This window comes from Sus scrofa, chromosome 7, assembly GCF_000003025.6.
Source record: "Sus scrofa isolate TJ Tabasco breed Duroc chromosome 7, Sscrofa11.1, whole genome shotgun sequence".
NCBI classification, from domain to species: domain Eukaryota; kingdom Metazoa; phylum Chordata; class Mammalia; order Artiodactyla; family Suidae; genus Sus; species Sus scrofa.
In genome coordinates, this window is record NC_010449.5 from 96509921 (window position 1) to 96523905 (window position 13985).

The 13985-nt window shown below is 42.0% G+C and overlaps 1 protein-coding gene across 2 annotated transcripts in view; it reads left to right on the plus strand.

Moving 5' to 3' along the window:
- Positions 1-13985, plus strand: part of PSEN1 (presenilin 1) — an 89706-nt gene that overhangs the window by 31742 nt on the left and 43979 nt on the right. For both annotated transcript variants that reach the window (XM_005666340.3, NM_001078667.1), the window contains 2 exon segments: positions 7825-8078; positions 10967-11108. In XM_005666340.3, the coding sequence (XP_005666397.1) occupies positions 7825-8078; positions 10967-11108 (396 nt within the window).

The following is a 13985-nucleotide window of genomic DNA, read 5'->3' on the forward strand; positions in this document are numbered from 1 at the left end:
GATGGAAGTTCTCAGGCTGGGAATTGAACCTGTGCCACCAGAGACAATGCTGGATCCTTAACTCACTGCACCACAGCAGGTGCTCCCCATCTCAACCATTTTTAAGTGTACAGTTCAGTGAGGTTTACTGTATTCACACTGTGGTGCAGTAGATTTCTTTTCAACTTGCAAAACTGATACTCTACACCTTTTCAACAACAGCTCCCCATTTCCCTGTACAGACAGCCTTTAGCAACCAGTTATGTTTTGGTTTTTTTTGAGCTGGACTACTTTAGATACTTCATATAAGTGGAATCATATAGTATTTGTCTTTTTGTGACTTGCTTATCTCATAGTATGTCTTCAAGATTTGTTCATGTTTTATTTATTTATTTATTCATTCATTCATTCATTTATTGTCTTTTTTGCCTTTTCTAGGGCTGCTCCCGCAGCATATGGAGGTTCCCAGGCTAGGGGTCGAATCGGAGCTGTAGCCTCTGGCCCACACCATAGCCACAGCAACGTGGGATCCGAGCCATATCTGCAGACTACACTATGGTTCACGGCAACACCTGATCCTTAACCCACTGATTAAGGACAGGGATCGAATCTGCAATCTCATGGTTCCTAGTCGGATTCGTTAACCACTGTGCCACAACGGGAACTCCAGTTTGTTCATGTTTTAGCACGTGACAAGATTTCCTTCTCTTTTAAGGCTGAGTAATATTCCACGTACATGTATACCACATTTCCTTTATCCGTGTATTGACATTTGAGTTTCTTCTGCAGTGGTCATGGGTGTTCTGATTCTTTGGGCTGTATACTTGGAAGTGTGGTTGCTGAATCATATGACAGTTCTATTTTTTATTTTTTGAGAAACCTGCATACTATTCCCTATAGTGGCTGCACCATTTTACATTCCCTCCAGCAATGCACAAAGGTTCCATTTTCTCTGCACCCTCGCTAACACTTGTTATTTTCTGTTTTTTTTAGGTAGTCATCCTAATAGATGTAAGATGATATCTCATTTTAGTTTCAATTTGAATTTCTCTTATGATTAGTGGTATTGAACATCTTTTTTTATTCTTATTTGGCTGTTTTATGTATTCTTTGGAGAAATGTATGTTCAAGTGTTTTGCCATTTTAAAATCAGATTGTTTCTTTGTTCTTAAGTTATAGAAGTTCTTTCTATATCCTGGATATTAACCCCTTACCAGATATATAATTTGCAAATATTTTCTTCCATTCTGTGGTTGCCTTTTTACTCTTAAGTGTTTCTTTTTTCTTTCTTTTTTCTTTTTTTTTTTCTCTTTTTGCCTTTTCTAGGGCTGCTCCCGTGGCACATGGAGGTTCCCAGGCTAGGGGTCCAATCGGAGCTGTAGCTGCCGGCCTACGCCAGAGCCACAGCAACGCGGGATCTGAGACGCATCTGAGACCTACACCACAGCTCATGGCAATGCTGGATCCTTAACCCACTGAGCAAGGCCAGGGATCGAACCCGCAACCTCATGGTACCTAATCGGATTCGTTAAACACTGAGCCACAACGGGAACTCCTCTTTTTTTCTTTTTATTTATTTATTTTTTTATATTGATTTTCATTTTTTTCCCTTATAGCTGCTTTACAGTGTTTTGTCAATTTTCCACTGTACAGCATGGTGACCCAGTTACATGTACATGTATACATTCTTTCTTCTCACATTGTCATGCGCCATCATAAGTGACCAGATGTAGTTCCTATTGCTACACAGCAGGATCTCATTGCTAATCCATTCCAAAGGCAATAGCCTGCATCTATTAACCCCAAGCACCCCATCCATCCCACTCCCTACTCTGTTGATTGTTTCTTTGATTCATAGAAGTTTTGAAGTTTGATGTAGTCCCTTTGTCTATTTTTTTCTTCAAATGTTTTATAATGATTTTTATTTTTTCCATTATAGCTGGTTTCCATTTGCCTATTTTTGTTTTTGATCTTTAATTTCTCTTAGTGATATGTTGTAGTTTTCAGTGTACACATATATGTGGAGTTTCCCAAGATGATGCTCTTGTTCAATGATTAGCTAGTAGAAGAGCTCACAGATCAGAACACAAAAGCTGTTATACTCACTGTTACAGTTTATTGCAGTGAAAGGGCATAGGTTAATGTTAGCAACAGAAAAAGGCACATAGGGCAGGGATCCAGGAAACACCAGGCCAGGCTTCTAGTTGTCTTCTACCAGTGGAATTGTGCTTAATTCTCCCAGGAGCATTGTGTGACAACATGCACGGAATATTGCCAACCAGGGAAGCATTCTTGAGCCTTAGTGTCCAGGAGTTTTATTGGGGGTTGGTTATGTAGACATGGCTGAGCATAGTTCCCTAGCCCCTCCTGAGGTCAGGCAGATACCATGTGGCCCAAGACTGTCACCATAGATCACATTGTTAATGCGGTCCACAGCCTCATGTAAACAGAGACACTCTTAACAGGCAGGCTATCCCATGGGCTTAGAGGTTATCTCCTAGGAACCAGGCCAAATCTTTCTTTGGCATGTGCAGGGTTTGGACACCCCTGACCTGCTGAGTTAATCCTGTACAGTACAGAAGCCCTTTCACATCTTTTCATCCTTTAGGGCTCAGCTCAAATGTCATTTCCTCAGAAAGATATTCTCTGGTCACATCATCTGAAAGTAGTCCTGTTCTGCATATTTTTCACATCACTGTATTATAGTACCATCCTGATCTGTAATTATCTTGTTTATTATCTGTTTTCTCCTGCTTGAAATCAGTTCATGAGAGCAGTCTTGTTGGCTGCTGTATCCTTATACACAGCTGGCATTCACTGTTTTTAAATTAATAAGTGTACCTAAAACAAAATACTGTAAGTCAAATAGAAAAATGACAAAGGGGAGTTCCTGTCGTGGCTCAGTGGTTAACAAATCCGATTAGGAACCATGAGGTTGTGGGTTTGATCCCTGGCCTCGCTCAGTGGGTTAAAGATCAGGTGTTGCTGTGAGCTGTGGTGTAGGTCACAGAGGCAGCTCGGATCCCACGTTGCTGTGGCTCTGGTGAAGGCCGGTGGCTACAGCTCCGATTAGACCCCTAGCCTGCAAACCTCTAGAGGCCTCAGGTCTAGAGGCCTCTAGAGGGTCTAGAGGCCTCTAGAAAATACAAAAAAAGAAAAAAGAAAAATGACAAAGGAAGTTCCCATTATGGCTCATTGGAAAAAATCTGACTAGTATCCAAGAGGATGCGGGTTTGATCCCTGGCCTCACTCAGTGGGTTAAGGATCCAGCATTTCTGAGAGCCATGGTGTAGGTTGCACATGCGGCTTGGATCCTGCTTTGCTGTGGCTGTGGCATAAGCCAGCAGCTGCAGTTCTGATTAGACCCCTAGCCTAGGGACCTCCATATGCCGTGAGTGCAGCCCTACAAAAAGACCAAAAAAAAAAAAAAAAAAGAAAGAAGAAAATAATATAGTTAGTTTAAAAAATAGTATCCAGGAGTTCCCTGGTGGCTCAGTGGGTTAAGGATCCGGTGTTGTTACAGCTGTGGCTCTGTTTATAGCTGTGGTGCAGGTCCAATCCCTGGCCCAGGAACTTCTGCATGCTGCAGGTGCAGCCAGAAAAACCCAAACCAAACCAAAACAAACAAAAACAAAAAAAAGTTAGTATCCAAAGTATTACTTTATTAAAGAGGAAAGTGTGTGTTTGTGTGTGTGTGAGAGAGAGTTAAATTGCTCTATAATCCCATATCACCTCCAGGGGTGGGGCAGAGTGGGATTGGCTAATGTTCATTATAAACCAGAATATCCAGTCAAGTACCGTGAACAAACATATCATGCTTGCCTCTTTCATGGTAGACTCACTCAAACAGCTCATGTAGGACAGCTGTGGTACCATAGGAAAAACAAACACAGGTTGTTAGTTGTTTTTTTTTTTTTTAGTCTTTGTAGGGCCACACTTGCAACATATGGAGGTTCCCAGGCTAGGGGTTGAATTGGAGCCTACACCTCAGCCACAGCAAGGCCAGATTTGAGCCGCATCTGCGACCTACACCACAGCTCATGGCAACGCCGGATCCTTAACCCACTGAGTGAGGCCAGGGATCAAACCTGCGTCCTCATGGATGCTAGATTTGTTTTTGCTGAGCCATGACGGGAACTCCAAGAACACAGGTTTTGAAACAAGAGCCTTGAATTTTATTCCTGCCTCTGCTGTTTTCTGCCTGTGAGATTTTTGGACCAGTTGCTTTAGTGTTCATCTACCAAAACCTCCAAAATCTATGAAGAGAATAAATGAGATGATGTGAGAGTGCTTTGTAAATTATGAAAGTACAATATATAAATTACCTAATATTAAATTATGTAAATGCTTGCAAAGACTGTATAGAGCTATTATGACTTACATTTTAGTTTGTTTATTTCTTTATTTATTTGCTTTTTAGGGCCTCACCCATGGCATATGGAGGTTCCCAGGTTAGGGGTCAAATCGGAGCTGTAGCTGCTGGCCTGTGCCATAGCCACAGCAGCTTGGGATCCGAGCTGCGTCTGCAACCTACATCAGCAGCTCACAGCAATGCCGGTTATTTAACCCACTGAGCAAGGCCAGGAATGGAACCCGAGTCCTTGTGGATACTAGTCTGGTTCGTTACTGCTGAGCCAAGAGGGGAACTCCACATTTTTGTTTATATTAGACATTAATCAACCCATCAAGTTGGTCATAATTATATTGCTAAATATTAGTCATAAACATAACATTCTTGGCATATGACATAGTCACCTCCTTCTAAGAAAATTAAAAGTATGAATTCCCTCTGTTGTCCTCCTCAGCTCTCCATCACACCACGCCCTCGTTTCCCAGATCCCACCTTCCTCATACCATTTGCTTCCTACTAAACTTAAGTGACTTGTGTTCATTATCTCTCCTGGTGAATGGTATACATATTTCTATCTTTTGTGCTTTGCCATAGTTTCCTTTCCACTCCTCACAGGGCTTGAGTCTCATAGATGGTTTCTCCGTGAGGTCAGACCGAGGCAGAGGGCACCAGTGCCTTTGTCTTTGGAAGGCCAGTTCTTCTCTCCTTCTGTTGCCTACAGTTTATCCCCTACCTATTGAGACATTGTGTCCTCAGTGTCTTTCTCTAATCCTAACTCTGTTTTGACCTGACAAGTATGCTCAAGGCTCTAACATCCCTAAAATGACTTTCAAATTTGACTGCCTTCTGTTGTCACATTTTTTTTTTTCTTCAAAGAATGATTCGCTTTAATTTCTCGGTGTCCATTCATTCCTCAGTCCGTTATGATTTATGAATCCCCTGCTGCTTAAGCTGGCGAGTTATTCACCCTTCTCTCCCTGATCATCATCTCACTCTCTCTGTTTCCTTCCACAGATGTTGTACTACATTAATGACCAACACCAAGTCCATCTATACTTCCTCCCTGAGATTTTATTTATTTTCATAGCTACAGAAACTATTAACTTCCCCCAACTCTTCTCTGAGCTTGAAATTCTTATCAACAGCCTTTGACTCTGCTGCCTGGCTGCATGTACTTCCAGTTCACCTGTCTCCCTAACTAAAATCCCTCCCCTCTCCTCTAGCCTGCTCATCTGATGTTGCCTGTACCTATAAATGCCGTCACCACCTCCCTAGTCCCTTATGCCAAAACCTTCAGGGTCATTCTCAACTCCTTCCTGACCATTTATATGTAATCTGCTACAAAGCCCTGTCAGTTCTGCTTTTGAAATATTTTTCTCATACCTCTCCCATTTTCTGTTGCCAGTCAGTCACGTTTCTTAAAAATGAAACATAATCTGATGTGTCTCTTCCTCAACCTTAACAATTTTTATGACTTTCTATTGCCTACAAGATAAAGTCTAAAGTCCCTGACATGGCAAACAAGATTCTTTACAACCTGTTTCCAACCTTCCCTTCCTGCCACCAGCCCTGACCACCCTATTCTCCAGCCACCTCAGGAGTACTCACTGGTTTTCTGCATGGCCTGTGCCACCATTCATGTTGTCTCTGCCTGGAACCCATTCACCTTCCATCTTGAAGTTTCTGTTCAAGAATTCTGTCTTTGGAGTTCCCAGTAAGGCTCAGCAGTTAACAAATCCATGAGGACGCAGGTTCAATCCCTGACCTTGCTTAGCGGGTTAAGAGTCCCGTATTGCCATAACCTGTGGTGTAGGTCACAGATGCAGCTCGGATCCTGCTTTGCTGTGGCTGTGGTGTAGGCCAGCAGCTACAACTCCGATATGACCCCTAGCCTGGAAACCTCCATGTGCCATGGGTACAGCCTTAAAAAAAAAAAAAAGAATTCTATCTTTTATATTGTCTTTCTTTTTAAAAATATTTTTTTTTCTTTTTTAGGGCCGCACCTGTGGCATTTGGAAGTTCCCAGGCTGGGGGTTGAATTGGGGCTACAGCTGCCAGCCTGTGCCACAGCAATGCAAGATTTGAGCTGTGTCTGAGACCTGCGCCACAGCTTGTGGCAACAACAGACCCTTAACCTACTGAGGGAGGCCAGGAATCAAACCTGCATTCTCATGGATCCTAGTTGGATTCGTAACCTGCTGAGCCACAACAGGAACTCTGCTAAAATTTTTTTTTAATTTAGTCTTTTATTGAAGTATAGATCATTTATAATGTGTTTGTTTCTGGTGTACAGCAGTGATTCCGTCTTATATGTATATTCTTTTCCATTATGGTTCATTATAGGTATTAAATATAGTTCCCTATGCTATACAGTAGGACCTTGTTTTTTATCTAGTTTATATATAATAGTTTGATTCTGCTAGTCCCAAACTCCTAATTTATCCCTCCAGCCCCACCTTCCCCTTTGGTAACCATAACTTTGTTTTTCTTGTCTGTGAGTCTGTTTCCGTTTTATAAATAAGTTCATTTGTGTCATATTTTAGAGTCCACATTTTAGTGATATCATATGACATTTGTCTTTCTCTGACTTACTTAGTATGATGATCTCTGGGTCCATCCATTTTGCTGCAAATAGGATTATTTCATTCTTTTTTGTGGCTGAGTAATATTCCTGTGTGTGTGTGTGTGTGTGTGTGTGTGGTGTGTGTCTTTATCCATTCATCTGTTGATGGACATTTTGGTTGCTTCCATGTTTTGCATCATAAATAGCACTACTATGAACATTGGGGTGCATGTATCTTTTTAAAGTAGAGTTTTCTTTATATATGCCCAGGAATGGGATTGCTGGATCACATGATAACTTTTTTTTTTAAGTTTTTTTTTGGGGGGGGGCTCTTTTTAGGCCACACCTGTGGCATATGGAAGTTCCCAGACTAGAGGTCTAATTGGAGCTACAGCTGCTGGCCTATGTCACAGCCACAGCAATGCCAGATCTGCAGCCTATACCACAACTCACAGCAGTGCTGGATCCCCCACCCACTAGGGAAGGCCAGGAATTGAACTCACATCCTCATAGATACTAGTCGGGTTTGTTTCTGCTGTGCCACAACAGGAACTGCTGGTTTGTTTTTGTTTTTGTTTGTTTGTTTGTTTGTTTTTTGGCTGCACCTGTGGCTATGGAAGTTCCCAGGCCAGGGATTGAATCCAATCTGCAGCTGTGACCTATGGACCCGTGCTGCAGCCGAGGCAACACTGGATCCTTAACCCACTGAACAAGGCCAGGAATTGAACGCTCATCCGTAGGGGTACTAGTCAGATTCATTACTGCTGAGCCACAGCAGGAACTCCCAAATTGATTCTTGTTTCGAGTTTCTGGAACTTATATAACCATGGACCTGTTGTTAATCTCAGGTCTAATCATTACATTTTCTGGTTTTGATATAGAAAACCTTGGTTCCACTGGGAGTCTAACTTACTTTCTCTTGTGCTTTTAGAATGACAGTAGAGAGCGGCATGAGCACAGCATCGAGAGGCGGAGGCGTGGCAACTCTGAGTCGTTATCCAATGGCGGAGCCCAGGGAAACTCACGCCAGGTGGTGGAACAAGAAGAAGAGGAAGACGAGGAGCTGACGTTGAAATATGGCGCCAAACATGTGATCATGCTCTTTGTCCCTGTGACTCTATGTATGGTGGTGGTTGTGGCCACCATCAAATCAGTCAGCTTTTATACCCGGAAGGATGGGCAGCTGTACGTATGAGTGTTTTGTTTTATTTTTCTCAAGGCCGGTGTAGGTGTCCTTCATAGAGTGTCATCATCACTTGAAAGCCTCTCCACTGAAGAGACATGAAGTTTAGAGAATCCATCCTCTCTGATGGCCAGAAGCAGTTGATGCTTAAAGCAGAGAAAATGAAAGTTGTAGATTTATATATGTATTTTCTATGTGGTATCCCTAGAGAGGGCTGAATTTACTTGGAATTGAACAGGTAAAGAGTTGATTAGTGGGAGTTCCCATCGTGGCTCAGCAGGTTAAGAATCTTACTAGTATCCATGAGGATGTGTGTTTGATCCCTGGCCTCATTCATTGGGTTAAAGGATCCAGCATTGCCACAAGCTTTGGTACAGTTTGTAGACGTGGCTTGGATCTGGCGTTGCTGTAGCTGTGGTGTAGGCCAGCAGCTGCAGCTCCGATTCAACCCCTAGCCTGGGAACCTGCGGCCCTAAAGAGACAAGGGAAAAAAAAAAAAAAGAGTTGAGTACTGATCTTTGTCAGCTTAAGGTCATTGGGCTCATTGTTCTTCTCCTTGGGATGTTCTTTTCCTCTTCTAACTTTGGTGAATTAATTCCTATTGTTATTATCTTTTTATTTCTTTTTAGGGCCTCACCTGTAGTAAATGAAAGTTTCCAGGCTAGGGGTTAAATGAGAGCTACAGCTGCCTGCCTACATCATAGCCACACCAACGCTGGATCCAAGCCTCATCTGTCTTGCATACTAGCTCACAGCAACGCCAGATCCTTAACCCACTGAGTGAGGCCAGGGATCAAACCTGCATCCTCATGGATACTAGTCAGGTTCTTAACCCACTGAGCCACGATAGGAATTCCTATCCTTCTCATCTTGTCTTCAGTGTTAAGTCCTGAAAGATAACTTCCCTCATCCTCCTAACAGAATTAGGTCTTTCCTGGCATTCTTTCTCATAGCAAACTGTTCTTTGTTCATTTGTTGCAAAATGCAAGTATATATTTATTTTTGTTATTTTATGCCCGGCTTGCCTTTATACCATAAGGCCTATGAGGACACTTTGTTTCCAGGGTGAGGTATGTAATAAATGCTAATAAGCAAAACAAAGTTGTTCAGTGAAAGGATGAAGAAGTAATGCAGGCTGGTACTAAGTGCTTCCAGAACTGTCAAATAGATTCTCTAGTGCTGTTGGTGTCACCCCTTGTCTCCAAGAAAAATGCTTCGATTCAGATGTCATCTAGTTCTCTCTCCAGGACTCTTGTTGGGCCCACAAAAAGTTTTAAAATGAATTCTGAAATTTGAAATTGGCTAGTGTCTGGAAAATTGTGCAGAATTCTGAAAGCCAAGTTTTTAACCTTTTGGGAGGAGTTGGAGATAATAACAAAAGAGATTGGGAAATTTGTAAGTGGCAGTTAGGTTTGGCTGCATATTGTAGAACAGGGTTTATTTAGTAAGCTCTGTAGCCCATAGGCCAGATCTGCCTGCCACCTCTTTTTGTAAATGAAGTTTTATTGGAATCCTATGTCCATTCATTTTTGCATTGTCTACGGCTGCCTTCATACTGCAGTGGCAGAGCTGAGAGGTCTTTTACAGCAGAGACCATGACACACAAAGCTTAAGTATTTACTCTTGGAGTTCCCATTGTGGCTTAGTGGTAATGAACCCAACGAGTATCCATGAGGATGGGCGTTCAATCCCTGGCCTTGCTCATGGGTTAAGGATCTGGTATTGCTGTGAGCTGTGGTATAGGTTGCAGACACGGGTTGGATCCCACGTTGCTGTGTCTGTGGTGTAGGCTGGCAGTTGCGGCCCCAGTTTGACCCCTAGCCTGGGAACTTCCATGTGCCAAAGGTGCGGCCCTAAAAAAAAGAAAAAAAAAATTACTCTCTGGTTCCTTACAGAAAGTTTGATGAGCCTGTTGTAGAATATCAAAACAACTGGTTTAAATGATATGCATATTTTATCTCTCCTGCAGAGTAGTGCAGAGGTCGTAGTTCAGATTGTATAGTGGTTTCTCTTTATCAAGGACTCAGGCTCCCTTGTTCCTTGTTTTGTGGCTCTATTCTGTAGGTTATTTCAGGGTCCAGTATTGGTGCTGGAGCCCAAGCCTTCATTCAGGCAGCAAGGAGTGAGAGATAAAAGGACGCAGGACATATCTTTCAGCAGAGCTTGCTCCTTCCTTAGAAGTTCCACACAACACATCTGCTTATAACTCACTGGCCATTACTTATTCTCATGGCCACACGTAACTATGGGGGAGGCAGAAATAAAGGCTTACTGGGAACATTAGCACCTGGAATAAAAGTGTTTTTGTGTGGATGAGAAACAAGGGAAAGATGAACATGTGACATCATCTCAAGACAACTTTGGTTGCAGGCACTCTACGGCCATTTTACCTTCCTCTGACAGCCACTTGTAGCCTAGGCAGTTTATGTTGCCGAATCCAGTACTTTAACAAATCACAAATGTAAAGTAAGAACATTTGATGAGGTAGTTATTTCAATGTAAAGCATCCACTAGATGGAGCCAGTGTCTGGTTCATGTAAGTCCACCTCCTTATGTTAGCTCCTTTTATTTTGGAGGACCTATTTTAGCGTATAGCTGTTTTTCTTAGGTTAATTCTTAGTTAGATTGATGAGATGCAAAAGAGTGATTTATAAGGTATCAGTTGAGGATTCCCTCGTGGCTCAGTGGGTTAAGAATGGATCCAGCAGTGTCACTGCTGTGGCACAGGTTCCGTCCCTGGCCTGGGAACTTCTGAATCCTGCTTATGTGTGCCCCCCCCCCCCAAAAGGATATATCAACTGAATCAAGGAAACAAAATGTGTTGGAGAGCATGTAGTTTGAGATCTCCCTTGACACTTACCTGGGGCTTTTGTGTTTTATTTTATTGTAGGATCTATACTCCATTTACAGAAGACACTGAGACTGTAGGGCAGAGAGCCCTGCACTCAATTCTGAATGCTGCTATCATGATTAGTGTCATTGTCGTCATGACTATTCTCCTGGTGGTTCTCTATAAATACAGGTGCTATAAGGTGAGTGTGAGACACAGAGCTTTGCTTTCTTTTTATGGTTGGGTTTTCCTGTCACCTTACTTGGTCTAGTAAAGAAAAAGATCTTGGAGTTCCCTGGTGGCTCAGTGGGTTGAGGGTCTGGTGTCGAATACAAAAAGGCATAAATGGAAAACAAAGGTTTTCACATCTAAGTGGTTTTAACATTTTGATTTGCAGTATACTTAGGACATTCTAGAAGGACATATCCTAAGATCTTTGTGAATTCCCTCATTGACAAATAGCACTATAGAATGTAATTGTCCCTGCAAAATAATGTATAACTACAGAAATTCAAATTTCCAGCTTGATTACAGAACAGTAAAACCACCTTCAGATGCTGAATACTAAATTCATTGGTGACTGGCTGTATTCCTGCTTCTAAGTTGGTAGCTGTCCATTCTGTCATTATCTCTCCTACAGGAACAATAGTTCTTTGCTTGGGATAAAGGCAGTGTAGGTTTACAGGAAAGCGGCAGGCCCAGCCCTCCCAGCCTCTGCTTCCCAAGGTCACTCTCCAACTAAGTGACTCACTTCTGAATTTCAGCCACCTGGCACATGTTTCAGATTCTTGCCTCAGAAAGATGACAAATTATTTCAAGTCATGAACCTTTAGGCTCATTCTCAAATAAAAGAAATATTAACTTTTCATATGTTGAATTCTGTTCCCTTTTTGATTATTTCTTTCTGTATATTCTTTTTTTTTTTTTTTTTTTTTTTTTTGGGTCGTGTCCGCAGCATATTGAGGTTCCCAGGCTAGGGGTTCAATCGGAGCTGTAGCTGCCGGCCTACGCCAGAGCTGCAGCAACGTCAGATCCGACCGCGTCTGCGACCTATACCACAGCTCACGGCAACGCCGGATCCTTAACCCACTGAGCAAGGCCAGGGATCAAACCCGCAACCTCATGGTTTCTAGTTGGATTTTTCCACTGTGCCACGACAGGAACTCCCTCTCTATATTCTTTAACATGGTTAAAATAAATAATCAGTATGTGTCCTCTTTTATTTATTTATTTATTTTTATCTTTTTGCCAAAAGCAACATGGGATCTGAGCCGAGTCTGCAACCTACACCACAGCTCATGGCAATGCCAGATCTTTAACCCGCTGAGCAAGGCCAGGGATCGAACCTGCAACCTCATCGTTCCTAGTCGGATTCGTTAACCACTGAGCCACGACAGGAACTCCTGTGTCCTCTTTTTTTTCACTTTAGTATAAGAGTTTTTCCGACAGAACACTGTAAACCAGCTATAATGGGAAAAATAAAAATCATTTAAAATAAGTAAAAATAAATTTAAAAAAATAATTTTTCCATGTTATAAATTCTTAGAAAATATGTCTAATGGCTACATAATATTTGACTCAGTGAGTTTATTGCAACTTACTTCCCCTAATTTCCCTGAGGTTGAATATTAGGTTGTTTCCATTGTTTTACTGTTCTGAAAAACAATGAATGTTTTTATATGTAGAGCTTTTTCAGTTTTTTCAAATTATTTCCTTAGGGTAAAATCCTAGGAAAGAATTTATGGAGAAAATTATCTACATATTTTTAACTGTCTTCATATGTAGAATTTCATTTTCAAAATGATACTACCAGTTTGTACTTAACACTAGTAGGAGTGAGGCTGTCTTACCTCCATGCTCACCAATATTGAATTAAAAAAAAATGTGGGGAGTTCCCGTCGTGGCGCAGTGGTTAACGAATCCGACTGGGAACCATGAGGTTGCGGGTTCGGTCCCTGCCCTTGCTCAGTGTGTTGACGATCCGGCGTTGCCGTGAGCTGTGGTGTAGGTTGCAGACGCGGCTTGGATCCCGCGTTGCTGTGGCTCTGGCGTAGGCCGGTGGCTACAGCTCCGATTAGACCCCTAGCCTGGGAACCTCCATATGCCACGGGTGCGGCCCAAGAAATAGCAACAACAACAACAACAACAACAACAAAAAGACAAAAGACAAAAAAAAAAAAAGTATATATATATATATATATATATATATATATAAAAATGTGTAGCATATATATATGCTAACCCTTATAGGCAAGGCAAAAATATCTTAATTTGCATTTAGTTGATTACTAGTAAGATCAAATACTTTTTCAGTGTTCACAGACTCTAAAATTATCTTCTTTGTTGAGTGGGTGGAAGTGTTAACCTAAGTGAAGACCATTTGCAGTCTGACATCAGCTTTGGAGACTGAAGTTGAAAGGTGTGTGATGGTGGAGTTCCATCACGGCAGAGTGGAAATGAATCCAACTAGTATCCATAAGGATGCACATGAGGACGCAGGTTCCATCCTTGGCCTCACTCAGCGGGTTAAAGATCTGGTATTGCTGTGATATGTGGTATAGGTCGAAGACGAGTCTCAGATCCTGAGTTGTTGTGGCTGTGGCTGTGGCTGTGACTGGCAGCTACAGGTCCAATTCAACCCCGGCCTGAGATTTTCCATATCCCTAAAAACGAAAAAAAAAAAAAAAAAAAAGATAACATGTAGTCATCCACACTCAAAATACCAAAAGCAAATGATGTAAACCCAGGCTGGCAAGTATTCTCCTCCCCCTGTTTATGTATGTTCATGTCTCAATTACTTTTCCTTATCTTTTTTTCCCACTGTATATATTTTATCTCTATATAAGTGTTTCCCTGCCAGTTCCATTCTTTGACTCTCGTGTGACTTGTATCTGTGTATTATGTGCTATTTTTGTTCTTCACATGTTACTAGGAGTCAGCTGGAGTCTTGCATTCTTTTTTGGTGTTAGGAGCCTCTTTCTGCTTCTCTAGTGGAAACTTACAGGGGAGCTCTGATTGTCTTGCTAATGCTTGTTGGGTTGCGTTGAGCTCAGGTGAAGGAGGGTAGTACTGGAGGGAA